The sequence below is a fragment of the Pipistrellus kuhlii genome, unplaced genomic scaffold, assembly GCF_014108245.1.
Source record: "Pipistrellus kuhlii isolate mPipKuh1 unplaced genomic scaffold, mPipKuh1.p scaffold_m20_p_7, whole genome shotgun sequence".
NCBI lineage: Eukaryota > Metazoa > Chordata > Mammalia > Chiroptera > Vespertilionidae > Pipistrellus > Pipistrellus kuhlii.
The window spans coordinates 11,577,555-11,599,323 of NW_023425573.1; the positions used below are offsets into that span (position 1 = coordinate 11,577,555).

Sequence of the window (21,769 nt, forward strand, 5' to 3'; positions counted from 1 at the left end):
GCTGGTGGGGTGGGAATGGCTGGGGAGAGGTCAATGAGAAAAAAAGGAGACATATGTAATACTTTAAACAACAATAATTTTCTTAAAAAAAAGAAATAGGCACAAAAATATAATCCCCGAGAATGACTGTGAGGTCCAAAGACTGAGTAATGAGTAATAGGAGTACAGGAAAGGGAACAAAGATTGCCAGGGTACCAGCTCTTAACCACTGTGCCAACGGTTCCTTAAAAAAAAGCCTCTGGTCCCCATTCAACCCACACTATTGACATAATGAGTACGTTCTGTGGGACTCTGCACTCCTACAGCAGTTTTTCTCAGTTTGATACTAGGACATCTGCCCCCGAGTTATCTAAAACATTTGTTAAAAATACAGACTTCTGGGTCTACCCTGTCAGTTGTTAGATACTCTGCTTTCCCATCTAGGCAGACTAGAATTGGACTAGTGATTTGAATATACAATAAGCTATGTTCATTGGTCTCAAATGAGTAAGAATTCTTTCTCTTACTACACTGGTAAGTGATCTTTAAAAATACAGTTATAAAAACCAAATTCAAGAGAGCCTGAAAGGTTAACCTAACCCCTCAGCCAAGTTATCAGGTTACACAAAACAGAAGTAATACAGAACCTGACACTTAAGTAATTACAGACCAACTATTCTGAAAGTATGAAAGAATGAAGGGTGAGAAAACTGGCCAGCGCAGGAGACTTTTACAATCTTAAATGTGTTTACATATATTAAATAATTTGAAAACAAAACTAAACAAGTTAGCTTGATATTCAAGATAACCACTGCAAAAGTATTTATTATACATTTTATTGGTTAAAAGGTTAACAACTATTGTTTAGTTAAATCTATTACATTGAAAAAGTTGTATGAGCAGGAGTATAAGTTATAGAATAACAAAAAAGATTTTAAATTTTATAGTACAATGTAATATTACAAAATAGCTATATTATGCTCATATATAAACATAAAATGGATAAATCAATACTCCATGAAAAGGCAGAAAATGAAAAGAAAAAAAAACTCCATGCATTTCCTCTTCTAATTATATCCCTGTTTTGACTCATCAAGGTTTCAGAATTTAGAAAAACCAGAATTCATAAATTCACCTTATCTTCTCATTTTGCTGCAAAGAAAAAAAAGAAAAGAAAATTAATAACAACACAAAACAAATGCTTTTGTTGTGAAGCATGGAGAAAATTGCTATATCATACTAGTGGCATGTGAGGAATTAACATATATCTGAAACTCTCTGTGAGAGAATTATAAATAAAATGTAAGAAATATTAATTAACAGATTTTATACATTACATGTCTTACCATAAGTTCCTTTTAACAAACTTGAGCATATATGAAAAAGTATGACTTTAAAACAATTAAATACATGCTGATGAACGTACCACCTGCTAAATATTACCACACCGACTCCTTCAGCGTGTCGCTTTCTGACCACAGCCCACTAATCCCCTAGTCACTGCTATCCTACATTGTGTTAGTCACTCCCTTGCTTTTCTTTACACTATTACACTCCTAAAATGTATATTGTTTGGCTTTAATCTATGTGTGATCTTTATGCCATTCTGTAGGTGCTTTTCTATAACTTTTATCACTAAATACGTTGACTTATTTTCAAGCATCTCTTTTATTGAGCATTAAACATTCTTATTGTATATTCTCTTTCTGATTCCGCTACCAGTTGCTTTTGCTAGTCTCTTGTTCCCTTGTGAGTGCAGTGTTCTATGCTGTGAACTGCTGCTTCATTTCCCTAGCAGCTTTATCTGTGGAAAATGTCCTGTGGACTGAGATGAAGGAAGGCTCCTCTAAAAAATGTTTGCATTTGCTTCTAACAGACAACAGGGGGCACTACAAGCCAGTGGCTGATACTAAATCCTCAGCTTGATGGTTTTGTGTGACTTCCAGAAATTGTGAATTACAGCTGCTATACATGAGGGTTTGCTTTTGGTTACGAATTCTTAGAACAGTTTTTGCTCATCAGTTCAGTACCAGAGTTATTTCCTGGAGCTTAAAAAAAGCTGGTGGGAAGGTTATTTTTAGTTTGTTCTTTTATTTGAAAGTAGCTCAACTTTACTAAGGGAGATCCACTGTTAGACTCTTAATTTTAGCTAAATCCTAGAATCTGCCTTCTGTCACCAGCCCCATAAGGCTCTGAATCCAATGCTTAGGCAAAACGCCTTCAGGCAAAAGCCATTTTCTGGCTCCACTTACATTTCTGGCTTGTCTCTAATCCGAGCTTTCTCACTTCTTTATCTAATAGATACATTCAAGGAGTATTTTGTTTTGTCTGTTTTGTTTTAATATTTTGTTCAGTAATTCTACTTTAGAGGGTTGATCTATTAACCTAGTATATAATGTTGTAAGAAATGGAGTTATATTTATTTATATGTTTTTTGATTAAATATGTAACACATGGTCCCAAATTAGAAGGGTTTAATGGGTAGAAGGTTTCTTTCCCTTCTCTGTTCTCCTCTTCAGAGCCAATAAGATACCCGTATTTTGGGTAATTAGATAGAACCTAATTAATTTTTTCAAAAGAACTGCCATGGGGATGTTCTACTGACCACGTGCTGGTTACTGTTTTAAAATACCTGTCAAAGCCACCATGTGTTTTATTTCATAAAAGAAGCAAGCACTAAGAGTGTAAAGAGCCTGGCCGAATGGCTCAGTGGTTGAGCATCAACCTATGAACCAGGAGGTCAGGGTTCAATTCCCAGTCAGGGCACAGGCCCAAGTTGTAGGTTTGATCCCCAGTGTGGGGAGGCAGCCAATCAATGATTCTCTCTCATTGTGGATGTTTCTATCACTCTCTCCCTCTCCCTTTCTCTCTGAAATAAATAAGAACAAATACATAAAAATAAAACAGTGAAAAGAAAAATTAAGGATATATCCTAAATATCATCAAGTTCTATAAAACAGGCTACTTCATTAAACTTTTTTAAAAATGAAATTCTGAATAAAACACATATTAAAGGCATTTGAACCTTTTTGAGGTAATCAAGAAAATTTGAATAAAAATTGGCTCTTAGATAACAGGAATTATTGATAATTTTTTTAGATGTGATCATTTTTGTCTAGTTTTGTCAAAAACTTCAAGAAGTTCTTACTTTTTAGAGATATACACAGAAATGTATATATCTTTATTTGCTTGAAAAATACAGTAACAAAAAAAGACAGATGAAGTAAATATGGGAAAGTATTAATAACTGGTGAATCTCAGGGATGGGTAAATGGGGGAAGTACTATTTCTCTTCACTGAAATATGTTTGAAGTTTAAAAAAAAAGTATTATTTTTTGAGGCCAAAGGACGCATAAATCACTTTGAAAACCACTTTTAGGGAAGAAGGTAGAAAATAAATTAAGGGGAATAACAAATATGTAAATAGTAGTTTGTAAATTATACGCAACATTTTATAAAAACTGTTCAAAGAATAAAAGACATTTCTCCAAATCTTACTCAGATTATACTGTGATTGCTACATGTCAATAATATATACTTTTCTGATATTCAGAAGTGTTCAAACACTAATTCAGGAAGGGATGTTGGAAAGAGGATAACAGTATCACACTGAAATCGCTTTAACTTCACTGAAACACTTACTCTCTGAGACTTGGCTCTTTCAGATTGAGAGGAGTGCACCTTCTTCGTTTTGGCAGCTCTGAAATAAGATCTTCTGATTTGTTTTCAGAGGTCGCAGTGTTATTTGAAACAAAATTGGTATTTGTCAAGTCCTGTAGTGTTCTAGCACCTGAAAAGAATATTATTTTCACAAATATTTATAAATATTTAGGAATATGAAAATGCAGATGGACCACTTAGTGGTTTGCAAAAAAATCACTGATAGCAATTTTTTTTAACTTAACAATAATCAAGTTGTAATTTTAATTATAATAGTAGCACCACAATTATTCATAAATCAGTTTTAATTCAGAAATCACTTATAGGCTGAGAAAAATTCTTCATGGTTCAACTCAGTTCACAGCATCACACAAATTACTACATTCATTCACATTTGTCTTTCCTTGGCTGCTCCGTGAAAGGCACCATGGAGAAGAGAGATGAAAGATGGCTCACACCTCTGACATGTATGTCCTGTAATTTGTACCTATGCTTCAGAGTTCCTTTTACCTGGAATAGCCTCATCCATCAAATCCTGCATCCTCACCCTCCTAACAGCATTATTTACAATAGCCATGGAAACAACCTCAGTGTCCATGGATAGATGAATGGATAGAATTGTGGTCCATAAATAAAATGGAATATTATTCAGCCAGATTAAAAAATAGAAAATCCTACCATTTGTGACACACAGATTGGCCTTAAAGACATAATGCTAAGTGGAATAAGTCAAACAGAGAAAAACAAACATTGTATGATCTCACTTATGTAGAATCTTAAAAACAAAACCCAGACTCATAGGAAGAGGTCAGTCTTGTGGTTAGGAGCCAGCAGAGAGGTAGGGAGGATGAGAAATGAGCAGTAGATGGTCAAACTTCTAGTTATTAGATAAGTTAGTACTAAGGATGTAACGTACAATATGATATAGTTAACACTGCTGTATGATATGTAAGAAAGTTGTTAAGTGAGTAAACCCTTGAGTTCTCATAACACGGAGAAAAATTCTTTTTCTCTTCTTTCTTTTCAATGTATCTCTATGAGAAGATGGATGTTAGTTGAATCTGTGGTAATTATTTCACAGTATGTATAAATCAAACCATCGTGCTCTACACTTTAAACTTATACAGTGATGTATGTCAATTATTTCTTAGTAAAACTGAAAAAAATCCCTGGCTCCACACACATGAAGTAAAATGTTAGGCTCCCACTAGAAAATTTTAATTGATATGAGAATGTCTAATGTTATAAAATCCTAATAAAGGAACATCCATAGAATTAAATGTTAAGGGAGAAATGTGAGGTAAGTAATGTTTTATAGAGTATGATTTTAAGAAAAACAAAAACAAAATAAAAACCATAGATTCAAGTCTGCATGCATATGCCAGAATGTTGACTGCAGTTCTGGGTGATTGTTTTTCCTACTATTTTCTGATTCTCTACTTTCAATTTTCTGCAGTAACTGTTACTTTAATAACTGGGAGAAAACTAAAAGTAAACCTTAAGGTAAAAATCCTACCTATCCTTTAGGGCCTCAAATGCTACCTATTTCATGCCTTTGCCAATTCCTTTAGTCAAAAGTACTCCCCATTATAACCCTTAGCATCTGTGTGCTTCTAGTAAAGCATTTACTACTGCATTTGTAACTTTTACATATGTGTATTCTGAGGAAAGGGAGTTGGTACTATTTATTTTTATTTCTCTAAAATACATAAAGTGTTTTAATCACATTAAATATATACTGTTATCAAAATCCCATCCTAAACCAAATTGCAATTCCAGCACAATTCCTTATAATATATATGCAAAACACACAATTTCCGTCAAACGTATGAAAACAGGAAATTATCTGCCTACTGGTATTACCAGACAACTCTCTGGGAAAGCCCAATCTGTTTTTCAAGTCATAAATGTCCAAGACATTCTCACCAGAATCTTTTCAAAGTATTAAGTTTTCTTTAAATTCTTGGAGAAGGCAAATTTCTAAATTCCATAAAAACACTTTACCAGTGAAGTGGGGGAAAAATACATTTTAAAACCTGGTCATTTCAGCACTAACCTACCTGCTCCTGATTTGTGTGTTCTCCGGGGGCCCTGAATTGCCGTCCCTGTCATATCCTCCTGCAGATCAGCACTCACTGCCGAGACTGGTGAGCTCTCCAGGACATTTTCTTTAATCAAAATTTTACTGGAAGAAATATGCAAAGGTCTCGAACCCTCATGAACACTGTTATGGGAAGGATTTTGTACGTTAGGTGAATAGATCTGAGATAAGGAATTAAATATCTTTGTATAAAAGTCTGGCTTAGTTTTCTCATTTTCCAAATTTTGTTCATCTACTTGTTCAGACCCAACTGGCAGTCCGTGACTGATGTCAGATATTGTGTGCATTGCTTCATGGCTCTCTGGAGAAGGATCTATTAAGGTCTTCCTTTTCTTTGATTTGGATGTCATTTTACTTCGTCTTTTAACCTGGCACTCTCCTTTTATCACTTCTGCAAAGGGGATATCACTTTTTTTATTAAAAGTTGTGCTTTGCTTTGGATTCTTATGTGGTCCCATTTGGTTACCAGAATCAGAATCTGCTTCATTATCGACATGTTTTAAATCTGATTCTAAGGAGAGAGATGTCTGTGAAGAATCTGTTAACTGAAAAATAGATTTGTTTTTACTTTTTGCCAAAATGTTTTTTGTCTTGCCTGATGATTCTTTCCCGTGATTTTTACCTTGTTTGTAAGGAATGGAGATTTGCTCACAATTTTCCTTTTCATTACTATTGATTTCCATACAATATCCACTGATAATGCTTTGGCATTCAAGTCTCTGTTTAGATTCACTTACTTTAAGATTGAAGTCTTTTGTATAGCTTTTTTGGCCATGCACATCTTTATCATTATCCATATATATCTGGTGCACTTCTGAAATGATTTCCGTCTTCCGATTCACTTTCTGCCTATTTATTTTTGAAACATTCTGTTGAGCAGGTTGTATATCAGTTACATACCTTTTCAAATCCAACATATTTAGGGTGTCATAGTCATATAAATTTCCATTATCTTTGGTAGAAAGATACGCTGTTTGAAATTCATTTGTGACTTCTGGGTTTACAGAAATAGTTTCTTTATCCTTTTGGATTGGAGAAAAGAAGTTACCATTTTCTGGGTCATGCACACCTTTATTAAACTCACTTATTTGGTTCGTTTCTGAAATTATTTCCGTCTTCCTACTTCCTTTATCTTTAAGCCTCTTATTTATTTTGGATCCATTTGGCTTTGCAGGTGGCATCTTAGTAGCCTGCTTTTTCTCCCAGTAAAGGTTTCCAGTCTCATAACAGAGGTTCTGATTACCTGTGGGAGAAGCATTAACTATCTGAAAATCATTTGAGTCCTCCAGGTTTTCAGGAATGATTTTATCTTTTTGGGCTAGAGAAAATAGGTTACCCTTTTCTGGGTCATGCGTATCTTTGTTATCATTCTCATGGACTAGGTTTTCTGAAATTATTTCTGTCTTCCGACATACCTTTTTCCTAAGCTTGTCTATTTTTGATTCATTTTGACAAGCAGTTTGCATATCATTGGCATGCTTTTTCACCTCCAAAATATTCTGAGTCTCATAATTAGACAGATTTCTATCAACTTTGGTAGAAAGGGCAGGTGTTTGAAAATCACTTGGGTCATCTAGGTTTTCAGGGATGATTTCTTTATCCTTCTGGGTTAGGCAAAAAGGGTTACCATTTTCTGTGCAATACATATTTTTGTCTTTACATAAATGATTCACTTCAGATATTATTTCTGTCTTCCGATTTACTCTCTGCCTAAGATTACTAGCTTTTGATTTATTTTGCTGGACAGGAAATGCTTCGGTAACCAACTTTTGAAAATACAACCCATTCTGAGGTTCACAATCACTTAGATTCCCATTATTGTTGGGGTGAAGAGCAGGTTTTTGAAACTCATTTGAAACATCTAGGTTTCCAGAGATGATTTCTTTATCTGGTTGGGTGTGGATGGAAAAGTTACCCTTTTCTAGGCCATGCACATCTTGGTTATTATCCCCATATATTTGGTTCATTCCAGAAATTATTTCTGTTTTCCGATTTGCTTTCTGCCTATGCTTCTTAATTATTTTTGATTCATGTTGCTGAACAGATTGGGAATCAGTCACATGCTTTTTCAAATCCAACTTATTTTGTGTCTCATAATCACATAAATTTCCATTATGTTGGGTGGCAAGGTCAGCTGTTTGAAATTCATTTGTGAATCCTAGGTTTTCAGAAATGGTTTCTTGATCCTTTTGATTTAGGAATAACTGACCTTTTTCTAACTTATTGATCACAAATGTCTGTCTAGATGCTTTATTTTTATCATAAGCTAGAGATGTCAGACATATGTCAAGTTTACTCTCCTGCTGGAACTTATCTGAATTTTGGGAGGAATATGTTTCTTCTTCCTCATTTGTAACACGAATTCTTTTCTTCTTCTTCTTCTTCTTCCCATTCTCTGTACTTTCTCTGTCATCTTGATCAAAGTCATTTTGAAGAGTTATTGTCTTCCGTTTGTTCAACTGAGTCTGCTGTTCGGTACTGAAGATAGAATTTGGATCTTCTGAATTCCCATTGTTATTTAGGCCAATAGCTCTTTTTTCTGGTTCATTTTCAATCTTTTCCTCAACATTCATTTCTGAACTATTTTTAATTTGTCTCTTTGATCTTTCTCTCTTTTTTTCAGAGCTTGAATCTTTCACTTTCCTGAAAGTTTTGGTTCCACAGTCATTTGGTTTATTATTTCTTTTATTTTTAGTGCCTTTTGAAACTGTAACTATTTGGCTTACAACTTCACTAGCAGTTAAATCCATGTCAGTATCATACACAGTTTTCTGTCCCTGAGTGTCATCATTATCCTGAACTTGATTCATGTACTCTGCAGTAGGTTCACTTGCAGACTCAGATGAGCCAGGAAGGCACTGTATGTTTCTTTGCATTTTAATATTGTTTTCATTAGTCTGATCATTTATGTTATTATTCCCATTTAATTCTGGGCTTGAAATCCCTTCTTGATTTAAATCTGTCACACAAGGATCGTCTGGACAAGGATTATTTGATTCCAGAAATGATGAACGCTTTTTCCTTTTAGTTACATTATTAAAAGATGGTATCTCCTTTTTGTGACTGATAGGCTGGGAATTTTCCATCTCACTCATTAGAGAACTCTTGGAACTTTGTTCATAGTGGGAATAGTTTTCTATAGAATAAAGAGAAACAAAATTCAGAAATAAATAGTCGCAGGTTTATAATTTAAAGCAAATTAGATTAGAAATAAAGCTGTTTTACAGAGAGGATTTCTAACCATGTGTTCTGTTCAACTACTGATACAGTATCTATGCTGATAAAAAAAAATAAAGTAGAAATGATGAGAGTAGTCCTAACTCACACTTTACATATGTAGCAATGGAGAATATATACTGAGAATTCACTCTGCCTTGGCTCCAACAGTTGAGTGGAGTATAGTCAACAATAGAGTCATTAATATATATTTCTAAAGTAGAGGGGGCCAGCAAGTGACCCCAAATAACAGTGATAACTCTAGTAAGAAATACTATCAGAAGGCTAGTAGCAGACAGCTAGTTCCTATAAATTATATATGGAATGTACACATATAAATTTTTAGAAAGGAAAAATAATTCTAAGGTTTAAATTCAATATATCAATTGGAAAAATCTATGGCAAATACGTAAGCCAGATTACACCACACAATTATTTTGAAATACCATCTAAATAAAATATGTCATCATTTTCTCTTGTTCAACTATTATGCACGCTCAAATTTTTGCTTTACTATTAATGGGTTATGATCTTATAAAAGTCACTATACCCATCTAGGCCCCCAATTTTCATATTTATGAACAGGAGAAAATGAAAATAACATGTGAAACTAATATGGTATCTTTCTATTCATAAACTAAGATGTCAAGGAAAGCTCTTTAGGCTGGCTCATTTCTAAATACTGCTTCCAGAGTAACAGTATCAGGCACTGTGGAGCTGACATTTGTCAGCATACTGACTTTTAAATGAAAATTTTCATCAGCATTTTAAAATAGAAGTGAGCAAATCTGTAACATAAGATTTAACTTAACAATTTATATACCATGAATATCAAGAAGAAAATGTGATAAGTATAACTATTTAATACTCAAAATTAATTTTTTAAAAATCTCACCTTTAGGAAGCATATCAATAATAGGAGAAATCTGTTCTGAGTCATCTAAACCACACACATTTTGATTTTCTTTAAGACATAACTCCAAATTATACTGAACTGATAAAGATTGTCTTGTTGATACCGAAGTAGGAACATCAGATGATGTCTTTGATATAAAATCGTTGTCACATTGTGTTTTCTCTTTATCTTCATCATCATCGTCATCATTTGAAGTTAATGGAACCCTAAAGGCAGGTGGGAATGATTGAAAAATTTTGCATTTTACAAAAATTAGAAAATTACATCGACAGTCCTTTCTATAATCTATTTAAGAACCAACCACAACTTCTCCCACCCCTCTGGGCACCTTTTTGTGTTCAATGAAGACAAGTATAGGTAGGAAGTAGGTAGTATCTAATAGTATAGAACTTGGAGTAAAACAAGAATGCATATCTTTATAACCCTAGCGGCACCAAAAGGAGATAGCTGATATAATCACTGGTTGGGCTATTAGGGTAATAATAATGAAATAAATAAAGTCCAGAGATACTTTTAAACACCTGTATATAATATTTATAGTATTCCTTAAATTCATTATAAGGAATACCCAAAACTCTTCCTCTGGTTTCAGACAAGTACAATTGTATAAAAAGTATGTGTGAGATGAAGTTGGACTATTTCCAAAAACATCCAGGTAAACTGAAGCCATATTCCTACAGTACTTAAGTCTATGTGAGTGGGAGGGACACAGAAATCCACAGAAATGTATTGTTAAACTGACCTTTTTTAATTCAAAGAATGAATTAAAGAAAGTGGGAGGGGGTCAGCAAATTAACCCAAGTTAGTGATATTACCTACTTTTGGTCTATTATAAATAGTGCTGCTATTTATATGCCTTTTGAAATGTATACACACATTTCTATTGGGTATGTACCTAGTAGAAGCCCTGGATTTAAATATAGTTTGTGGCTTTAGGAGAAAGTTACAACATTCTTATTGTGTCCCCATTATTTAACATGCTTGCTCTTGAGTTTTGTAGATTTTCCTTATCAGATTAAAGAAGTTCCCTTGAACTCCTAATTTGCTGAAAGATTTTTCATAAATGGCTGTTGAATGTCTTTCTGTCACTATTGAAAAGATACTATTCTCTCTTTTCCCCTATTAATGTGATGAACTTTTTAATCCAAATCAAATACGTGTGTGTACACATGCATTATGTAAATTGACAAGTTGACTCTAAAATGCACATGGAAATGAAAAGGGCCAAGAACAGCCAAGAGAATATTCATGATCAAAAACATAAATAAATGAAATGGAGATTCACACTTTCAAATAACCAAGGCTTAGAATAGTAAGATCAGAAACAGATGCATACATATCAGGTCACCTGACTTATGAAACAGATGATATACTGCAATGAGGTGGGAAAAAGATGGTCTTTTCTAAATAAATGGTGCAGCTTAGTATAATTTCCATATGAAAAAAATAAATCGAGTCTTCCTTCATTACACCCCAAATTCTAGGTAGACTGAAGAACGAAATGTGAAAGGGAAAATGATAGAGCTTAAAAAACAACACATCATGAGCTTCCAATTAGTAAAGAGTTTCTTAAAAGGACACGGAAAGTAGTAACCATAGGGAAAGGTGGATTAATAAATACAACTTAGTTATTGAATGAGGGTAAGTTTCTTCAGAGCCCTTAAGATATAATCTGAGCAAGACTCTACAAACCATCTCTTTCCAACATTAGTAGGCAACTATAGATTGATAAAACCCAAACATTATATAACACATAAAAATTATTGTGTTATATACAAATCTAAGTACTCTGAATCAATGTAATTTAAACTCATGTAATAAAGGTCCATCTGTGCCTCTTTCTTCTCTAGAATCTATGGAAAAGCTGAGTTATTATTTCAAAATATAAAACTAAACTTTACTACCGTATTTTTTGGACCATAAGACACACGTTTTTCCCCCAGAAGTGGGGGGAAAAAGTCCCTGCGTCTTATGGTCCAAATATAGCCTACACATATACTTAAAAAAAAAAAGTTTTTTTTGCTTGCCCGGCTCTGTGTGGTCTCTGTGCGCTTGCCCGGCTCTAAAATGGTTCTAAATGCTGCTGTTTACTTTACAGGGTTGATTACATGTGTTTATGACTGTGATGTTGGGTTTTAATGCACATAAAATATTTTAGGACACTACTTGTTTCAGAATCTTTTTTTCTTCATTTCCCTTCTCTAAAAACTGGTGCGTCTTATGGTCCGGAGCGTCTTATGGTCTGAAAAATACGGTATATTAGTCTTCTATTTCTTTTGCTGGTACCATTTTAACAAGTATTTCATTATTAATTTTTAAAATGCTTTCTATGTTTAAAGGAAGTGAACCAAATAAAAACTTTCACAGTCCACTTAGAGGTGTGCAGGCTAATATTTAACCAAGTTTTGAAGCAATTACCTTGCAAATGGAAGACGCATCGACATGCACTGTTTACTAACCCGTTTATTCTTGCTGGCTGGGAGTGGAAAGGGACTCTGGTGGAACTATTTTGGGGAGGAAATACAGAAAATAAAAAAGAACAAAATTTCTAATCTCATTAAATCAAGTTAGAGTTATTAAATTACCAAATTATACAAGAATACCAATAGTAATGGAACAACTCTTACATTAATCTTTAATTGTTCAATGAGAATAATGTGTTAAGTTTAAACATAGTTCATCCTTAATCATGTCATCCAAAGAGAATCACTACTAACATTTTGGCATATAACTTCCCAAATTTTCTTCTATGCATACGAATAGATACACAGTGTATAGCCACACATATATCTCTACATATACAGTGTTTTAGATTCATGATTGGATAAAGAGCCAACTTAACTGATATGTGGATTTTGACTGTGTGGGGGTAAGCACTCTTAACTACACATTTTTCAGAGGTCAACTATATATGAAATATGCTTATGTCTATATTGTCTACATATTGGATTTTATAATATACTAGAGGCCCGGTGCACAAAATTCATGCACGGGTGGGGGGGGGGGGCTGCAGGCTCACAAACCCCAAACTGATTCACTTGCCAACTCAAAAACCCTGCTATCTTATTTTAATCCTCCTGAGTATTTACATATTTTCTTCTCTCATCCCTCCCAAAACTAATCCTAGAGTTTTGGGAATCTGGGAACTTGGGCAAAGGAAAAAACAACCAAGAAATCTGAAATCTTATTACCTCAACCAAAACCAACAGAGCCTTTTTGTTTGTATTGGCCCAACTCAAATGACCAGGTCATGTGAATCATAAAGCACAAAATACCAGTGTCCTTACTGACTGTGAAAAGTCCAAAGTGTAATTAAGTGTGCTCTTTCTTGGTGGCAGTATCATTTACTTTACACTTAAATGTTTGCCTTTCCTTAAGCCTCTCTCTGTCATATAGGCACACACTGTTACATCATACTCAGATTTGACAGCTGAGACTGGGGAATGTGTGTTTTTCCTACCAGTCCTCAGAGTTAGCTGTCAGATGCACTAACCATTGCTTCCTTGCTGCATCTACCGCAATGGAATGCAAGCTCCTGGCAAGAACAATACCCAGAGAGCATTCCTGACAGATGTAAGGTTTGCTTTAGCCAGGCATTGGGCTGGAAAGTATCCTCTAATCACATAGAGATGAAGGAGAGGGATAGAGAGCTAGAAACATCGATGAGAGAGAAACATCAACTAGCTGCCTCCTGCACACCCTCTCTCAGGGATGCACCCACAACCAATGTACATGCCCTTGACCAGAATTGAACCTGGGACCTTTCAGTCCACAGACCGCTGCTCCATCCACTGAGCCAAACCAGTTTTGGCTCCTGTGTTACTTTTAATCAAAATTAAATTTTACGTAAAAATTACAATAATCAATTATACCAAATGATGTTCTATTAGCCCATTAAAATGAATATTATCATTTCTTTGCACAAAGTTAAAATATGAATCTCTAATCTTGAGGCTACCTAACTAACTTCAACTATTCTCAGTAATGCTAAAAAACTGCACTACTTACACACAATTCTACTTACCTCAGAAAAATTGCTCATTTCAAGTGCGGTTAGCAAACTATTGTTCAATTGTGCTTTTATTTCTGTAAGCTTCTTATTCTGTATAAGTAAAAAAAAAAAAGACCCCTTTTAAACAATTAAGATGTGGAGTTTATGAAATCATACATTTATGAATACAATGAGCTGAGAAGACTTAAAAAAATAAGAGACAACAATGGATTAAAAATTGAGATTACAAAGGTTACTATACTGTATAGTTCAAATAGGCACACATTTTGAACGCTTTCGAACTATCAGTCATAAATTTTTCTACAAACATTTTTTATCTTCTTATGATAATACATTATATGGCAAGTAAACATAGTTTGTCAGCCACAGGAATTTAATCTTCAATTGTAGTAGGTCATTTTTCCATTTTTAAATTAATTGCTGCTTATTTTATAGTTAGATCTATAGTTGCAGCCTAGCTTATAATTAGAACTTACTACCCTGTCTATGGACAGAGTTGCAAATTGGAAGGAAAAGCAACGTCTACAATATTCATTCCATTTGGCGTAAAGTCAGTGAAACATGGAGGCTAGAGAATACCAGTACTCTAGGCACTCCTTCCCATTCACTGAGGAATGAAGTAATGCACAAAGCTTTGCTTATGATAAGCAATCAAAGGTTATTCAAGTTGTTATGCTAGTGTGCAGTAAATTTTTTTTTTAAAGTATATTTTATTGATATTTTACAGAGGGGAAGGGAGAGAGATAGAGAGCTAGAAACGTCGATGAGAGAGAAACATCGACCAGCTGCCTCTTGCACACCCCCTACTGGGGATGTGCCCGCAACCAAGGTACATGCCCTTGACCGGAATCGAACCTGGGACCTTTCAGTCTGCAGGCCGACGCTCTAGCCACTAAGCCAAACCGGTTTCGGCATAATGTGCAGTAAATATTTAGAATGTAGACTTAAGACACCTATTTTATTACAGTTTGCCCATGAGCAATGCATGCTCTTTCAATAACTTCTCATAATTGGAGGTTTGAAAAACATATGTAGAGCTTCTATAATAATATAGTTAAGATTTTTAGTTATAATTTAGAATTCAAACATAATATAGTTTTCATACCAAGTTATTTAGCTTTAGGCGAAGAAATGTGTTCTCAAAATTCAACTTTTCCACTTCTTTTTGCAATAACATCTTTTCACTTGCCATTCTTCGAGAATTCTCTTTTTCTCTACTAAGAGCCTGAGCTAATGCCCTGTTGTTGTGCTTTAAAGATATTTTGAAAATAGAAGAATTATCTGTAAAAAAAATTTAATAATTAATATTGAACATATACCTTAACAAAATTTCCTATTCCTTAGTAAAACTTTTAGACAAAAATGCATTTCACTTTATAAGTTTTAACTGTAGGTTGGAAAAGAAGAGAATGGCAATACAGACATAGTTTTGAAAAAAGTGTACTTACGAGTTCGGGACTGAAGAAATAAAAGCCATGTAGGTGATGAATAAAAGGCATAATGAGAAAGGCACAATGTCTGTGGATACAGCGTTAGGAAACAGAGGACTCTTCTACAGACACAGCATTCTAGACAACTAGACCAGCCACTAAATCTTGATCTCTGCTGCCCTACCTTCCTTTCTGCCTTTGGCTAGGAGGTGGAATGGAGAAGCTGATCCTGCAGCTCTAACTGGAGATGCCCCATAGACATTAGGGGGCCAGTCTGCAAAAACTGTAAAGCCAGTTCCTATGGCTCCAGAATGGAACGCATTAGTTAATGCTCCCAGAGTCCATTTCTCAAAACCTCGAGTGAAAGGGAGCATATCTACTGCAATGTTGTACAATATAATCACTTACACCCTGTGGCACATGTGTCAAACACAAGGCCCGCGGGCCAAATCCGTCCCGCCAGGCCTTGCAATGTGGCCCGCACCGCGCTGTCATCACTGCACTCCACTGCGTTTCCATCACAATGACAGTTTATGACTGTTCAGTAAACCATTCGGCCTGGGATTTAGGCTGGATTTTAGATTTTGGCCCCTTCTCTGATTGAGTTCGACACCCCTACGTGGGATACTCACTACAACGTGGGATAGATCACCTAAACCCTGGGATATTCTACCTCCATCCCAAATATCCTCCCTCGTATATGAGGGCATCTGCTACAATCTAAACCAGACCCCCTCTTTACAAGCATTGTGTAAACATAATTTATGTCAGAAATGCTTTCCGTTGTTAGGAAGGAAATTTAATTGTGAATTCCTTGGTAAATCTCACCTTAAATATAGTATGTTCCCTGTGTACACTTAGAGCATACTCATGTCTTCATAATTTTGATTTACATGCCACTGAATAAAAGTGTATATATGTAAAAATGTTTATTGAAAAATAATAATATTTTTTAAAATACTCAGGGAAAGTCTGGGAATGTAAAAAACAAGAGTCCAAATGTACTTTCTCTTTGGCACTGAGAAAGCAGTTTCCAACAGCTACCTCAGACGGAAACACACTAGCACCAGCAGGACTCCATAGCGAAAGGAGAATAGCTTTTTCCTGTGGCAGGCCTCAAAGTCAGCACACTCCTTCCTAGCAGCGGGTGTGCATGGTCCTGCGGAGGACAGGAGATAAGCTCTGCAGGAGGTGGTCTGGCACAGCCCACGGCCCTGGACACCCGGGCAGGAGCCACATTACGACTTAAAGACACTCAGAAGGTTTGGCTGTTTCCCAGGCACACTGTTACCCTTGGCAGGTGCCTTCCCCACTCCTGCTAAGGTGGGTGTGACCCACTGAGACAATTTTCAAAAGCATTAAAAACTTATCTTGGGAATTTTCCCCCTTTCTTTCTTTTTCTTCTTTGCCTTCTGACATCCTAATTCCAGAATCCATGAGACCATCTCCAAAGGGCTCAGTGCCTCCTAATGACCTTTGGCTATAAGATCACCCACTACAGCAGCCTACGTGGGCCAACCCCTCCAGATTACCCATCAGCCAATGGCTATAGCATACCACAACCATCTACCACTTTTTAAAATATTTTCCGGGAATGGCACACTGGTATTTTCCTTGCCATTTAGGAGGTAGCTGCCTTAGGCTGCACCAAGCTCACTGGTGAGAATTCAGCTGTCACCACTGGGGAAAATCATCATAACCATTCAACTAGTAGGAGTTAAAGGAAATAGAAAGGAATAAAAGGGGAGGGGAGTGGAAGCATCAGTTTACAAAAATAGTCATTTTCTATACTTGATAAAATATAAAATAACTCATCAATGCTTCAGGGAAAAGTAAAAATGTGAGTATATGTAAAACCAATGGCACTTACTTATTATTTTTGTTTTGATTTTGGAGGCAAGAGAAACATTCAACTTAGCGGCCTTTGACATTCTTTTGTCTTTCACATGCCTCTTAATTCCTGAGGGGAAAAGTGATCCCATTTCTGTTACTTGATAATCCATCTCTGGAAAAAAAAAAAAAAAAAAAAAAAAGAAAGAAAGAAGGAAATCATAGTATTGATTACAGAAAAAAAAGAGTAACTGATACATTCTAAAAAGTAACAATCATGACAAATTATATAATTTGTCTGTACATACATATCTATAAAACCCCTTATATAAAACCAGAGATTATGAATGTAATTAAAAATGGTTTAAAATAGAATCCAAAAAAAAAAAAAAGATAAGTGACTGTTTTTCATTTAAACCTGTATTATTTTATCTTCATGCCAGGAGCTAGGCTAAACTGGAGACAGAAAACAGGATATGGCTGTATAAGAATATGGAATGCACAATCTCATGTGGGTATGGGCACTTTTTGATACAATATACGAAGCCTAACCTTAGAGATGTGCACAGAAGAGAGGGAGTGTTGGAGGAGGTGTTGGAAGAGTAGGCAGGGAATTTAAACTTGGCTATTTGTCTATTAGAGTTATGGTCTATTGAATTAACTAGAAGACATTCAGATCATGCCAGGAATGATAGACATAACATGCAATGGCCCAGAAAGTGATGAACTCTGCCTAGTCCAAGGGAAAAGGACCTGAAAATGTTTTTAGAAAATGCAGTTGAAATTGAGCCACCTATTTGGACAAGTCCAACCTCCCAAGCCTCCTTGCCTCCACCTGCAGAGATCTAGAAGAAACCTTGCCACCCCCACCTGCCTAACCCCCGATACTCAGCCTCTCCCATTGCCTACCTATGGAGTCCACAGGACTTGTCTCACGATGCTCTGTCGGTCAATCACACAAGAATCCCCAGACTCCCAGGCCACTCACAGCACCCTCACCCCAGTCCCTGTCCAGTTCTGCACATCCCCCATTTGGCCCTTCAGTAGGGTGAAAAATGATCCCCAAAGATAAGCTATGTCATTGTAAACATAACGTGGGTAAGGGGTCTTTACCGTTGTGATTGAGGATCTTGTGATGGGAGATCACCCTGGACAATCCAGGTAGCGTGCCCCCCTCCCCCCCCCCATGTGGCCAGAAGCCAAGGCTGGCAGGCACACACCAGACCTAGAAAATGGTGAGGGATGAACGCTCACTTGGGGGCGCCCAAGGAGAGCAGCCTTGCAGACAGCTTGATTTCAGCTCCATGACACTCGGTTTGGCCTTCTGGCTTCCGGATCCGGTGAGGACATACATTCCTGTTGTTTTAAGCCACCCAGTAGGTGGTCCTGTTTTACAGCAGTCTCCCTGTCTCACCCTAGTCCAACTCGCAGAGTCCTCTGGAACTCACAGCCCATCCAAACCTCTAGCCTCGCCGAAACCGGTATGGCTCAGTGGATAGAGCATCGGCCTGCAGACTGAAGGGTCCCAGGTTCGATTCCGATCAAGGGCATGTATTATACCTTGGTTGCGGGCACATCCCCAGTAGGGGGTGTGCAGGAGGCAGTTGATCTTTGTTTCCCTCTCATCGACGTTTCTAACTCTCTATTCCTCTATCTTCCTCTCTGTAAAAAAATCAATAATAATAAATAAAAAAAAACCACCCAACAACCTCTAGCCTCAATCTCTTCCCTGAACATTTCCTAAGTATTATTTCTCTGTGGCTCCTGTCTGGCTTGCATCTCAGCTGATCTCTAAAGCAGAAACACTCCTCTCTACACCCAATGTTTCTCAATGGAACCCCCTACCCACAGAATCCATGGTCCCTGTTCCCTGCTGAAACACTCCCTGCACCTGAAACCCCAGTTCAAGTTCTAGGTCCTCCCAGGCTCCACCCCTCCTCCCGCAGCTAGCCTCCCTTCTGCACCAGCGCCCGAAGGAGGGGGCTCCTTGGAGGACTCAGGTGAGCAGCCTCTACGCTCCCTGGGCAGATGGCTCATCGCTCCACGGGCTGCACACTCCCACCATCACGGAGCAGAGCAGTGGCCAGAGAGAAACCCCTCCCTGCAGGGAGCTGACCTTCCACCCGGCGGCTCGCTCCCCGCCCCCTATCCCGCTCCAGCCGGGCGTTCAAATCCCGGGGACTAGAGACAGCGATTTAGATGCCAACTAGTCCTCCCCGAACCACCAGCCGGACGGACGGAGGGGTGCCGGGCGGAGGGTGGGCGCGATGAGCGCCGGGCGCGGGGCTGGGCTGACCGAAGACGCCAGAGGACGCCGCCGCCGGGAGGTTCCGCCCGGGAAAGACGCGGATCCCGCCGCCATCGGGACGGCCGGGCCGAAAGCCGGTGGCCCTTGACTTACCGCTTCTCCCGAGAGAGGGGCGCCACCCCGTCCCGGAGCCGCGCGCCGCATTCCAGGCTCCGGTTTAAACGCCGCGGCCGTTGGCGGCTGCCACACCAGCCAACCAGGTTCCGAGAAGCCGGCGCAAAAGCGCGCCGGACCCGGAAGTGGGAGGCGGAAGGGGCGGGGCCTCGCGCGGGCCGGGAGGGGCGTGGTCTGGGCGCCTGCGGACCCAGTTTAGGGGAAGGGTCGCCGCGCGGGCTGGATTGGGGTCCCGGCGCTGGCATCAGGCGGGGGAAGAAGGAGGTAATCCTGGGACAAAATTACCGCCATCAGCAGGATGCCTGAAAGGCTTGACCGCCGCCTCCAGTCCGCCCGCCAGGAAGTTTTTGTGTCTCTGAAGCTGCTGGGAGCCTGCCCGCCCATCCACATCTTAGCATTGCTTGGGCTGCTTTGCCCTGTGGTGCTGGCACTGTTCCTTTTCACTGAAAAGCCTCCCCCCCAGCCCCATTTTCCTTTTAACCTTCTGAGGAAAAGTGGCAGTGACATTTCGTTGTAAATTCTGGATCTCATCAATATTTAGGTCTGTTTTAGCTAAATGTACAAGAATGGCATTTGCCATTATACACAAACTACATATATATGTAATACATGTCACATATGTTATATATGCATAATATATGTGTATAACATTCGATCTGTTACATATTGCATATGTTATATATGTTTTATATATATATACTAGAGGCCCGGTGCATAAAAATTCATGCACTGGAGGGGGGTGGGGATCCCTCAGCCAGGCCTTCCCCCTCACAATCCGGGAGCTCACAGGAGCAGGAGGTGACCCAGCAATCAGGGGAAGTCAACGTCCCATCACACCTCTGCTGCTGCCACTGCCGGCAGCGCAATCCTCAGCAGGCCCTGGTTACTTGAGCCTTGGGTGGCCGTGGGTGCCTGGGAAGCCTCCATCCAAGGCTTGCCTGCACCTCAGGCCGGCCCTGAGTGGCTGGGGGCTGAGGGGACTGGGCACTACCATCTTGTGGCTGTGGATACCACCAGCTTTGAGGGCGTGGCAGTCAATTAGCATATTCCATCCTTATTGGCTGTGGGCACTGCCATCTTTGCAACAGTGTGAGGGTCAATTAGCATATTCCCTCTTTATTAGATAGGATGAGGTTTCCTCATCTGTAAAATGGAGATTAATAACAGCACCTAATATATTTTTATGATGGTTCTAATCAACAGATCCTTTTAAAAAATAAATATTTTTATTGATTTCAGAGAGGAAGGGAGAGGGAGATAGAAACATCAATGATGAGAAAGAGTCATTGATCAGCTGCCTCCTGCACGCCCCCTACTGGGGACCCCAAATGGGAATTGAACCTTGACCCCCTGGTTCATAGGTTGATGCTCAACCACCAAGCCACAGCAGCCTGGCTAACAGACCCTTTTGTTCAATATATTAATATTGCTTTCTTCCTGACTCATTTTGTAGCTACAATTTCATTAGCAAAACAAATAGAAAGTGAGACAGGGCAGTCAGAGGTAGAAGAGTTGTTAAAATTTTCATCAAGACAAAATATGAACATCTCTTTTTAAAAAAAATGCTGATTATCACCTGGCTGCTGTGGCTCAGTGGTTGAGTATTGACTTGCGAACCAGGAGGTCACAGTTTGATTCCTGGTCAGGGCACAAGCCTGGGTTGTGGGCTGGATCCCCAGCAGGGGACATGCGGCAGGCAGCCCATCAATAATTCTCTCCCATCATTGATGTTTCTCTCCCTCTCCCCTCCCCTCTGAAATCAATAAAAAAAATAAATTTTTAAAAGTGCTGATTATCTTATCTCAAAGAAGTTGAGAGAATTTCATGAACCAAGGGCTTTTTAAATTACAAAATCTCTTGGAAATGTAAATTCTTATCGTATACAACCATAAAAGTATACTTAATTGGGCTACTTAATTTAACCTGATTCAGCTTGCTTTCAGGTCATTTGGGTCTTATTATGGATAGAGCCCTGGACTAGGTGTGAGATGCAGTCATTTGTATCTTGAATACACATTATTGATATGTTCTTAGTTGCAAACTCCTTACCTATAAAATAAACCAATTAAATTAAATGAACTCACAGTTCTGTTGTGATACTTTCTGACACAAAGAACTGATTTTGCTTTTCTCCCTTCGTTTTCCTTTATTCTTACACTCATTAGTTGCCTGATTTCCTCTATCTAAAGGTAGAGTCTGGTGT

General features: G+C 38.1%; 1 protein-coding gene across 4 annotated transcripts; it reads right to left on the reverse strand.

The window, feature by feature from the left end:
- Positions 1 to 671: 671 nt before the first annotated feature.
- Positions 672 to 19,700, reverse strand: SGO2 (shugoshin 2). Of its 4 annotated transcripts, none has more exons than XM_045575422.1 (9): positions 18,399 to 18,690; positions 17,185 to 17,319; positions 14,990 to 15,165; positions 13,897 to 13,974; positions 12,291 to 12,376; positions 9,852 to 10,078; positions 5,700 to 8,876; positions 3,622 to 3,769; positions 679 to 1,131 (listed from the first exon to the last, which is right to left on the reverse strand). In XM_045575422.1, the coding sequence occupies exons 1-9, from the start codon at positions 18,496 to 18,498 to the stop codon at positions 1,116 to 1,118; spliced, it is 4,143 nt and encodes a 1,380-aa protein (XP_045431378.1). In that variant the 5' UTR covers positions 18,499 to 18,690; the 3' UTR covers positions 679 to 1,115. The 4 variants fall into 4 exon arrangements, with proteins under 4 accessions (XP_045431379.1, XP_045431380.1, XP_045431378.1 ...); XM_036421749.2 differs by lacking the exon at positions 18,399 to 18,690 and adding an exon at positions 19,546 to 19,700 and having other exon boundaries at positions 680 to 1,131; XM_045575423.1 differs by lacking the exons at positions 17,185 to 17,319; positions 18,399 to 18,690 and adding an exon at positions 15,499 to 15,717 and having other exon boundaries at positions 672 to 1,131.
- Positions 19,701 to 21,769: the final 2,069 nt, after the last annotated feature.

Bases quoted from the DNA above. Each gene is read 5' to 3' on its own strand.
- SGO2 (XM_045575422.1), bottom strand. From the start codon at position 18,498: ATGTATGTCCTCACCGGATCCGGAAGCCAGAAGGCCAAACCGAGTGTC. The intron at 17,320-18,398 runs GTGAGCGTTCAT...TTTTTTTTCCAG, and splicing joins CTCTCCTTGGGCGCCCCCAA to AGATGGATTATCAAGTAACA. The intron at 15,166-17,184 runs GTAAGTGCCATT...TTTTTTTTACAG, and splicing joins AATCAAAACAAAAATAATAA to ATAATTCTTCTATTTTCAAA.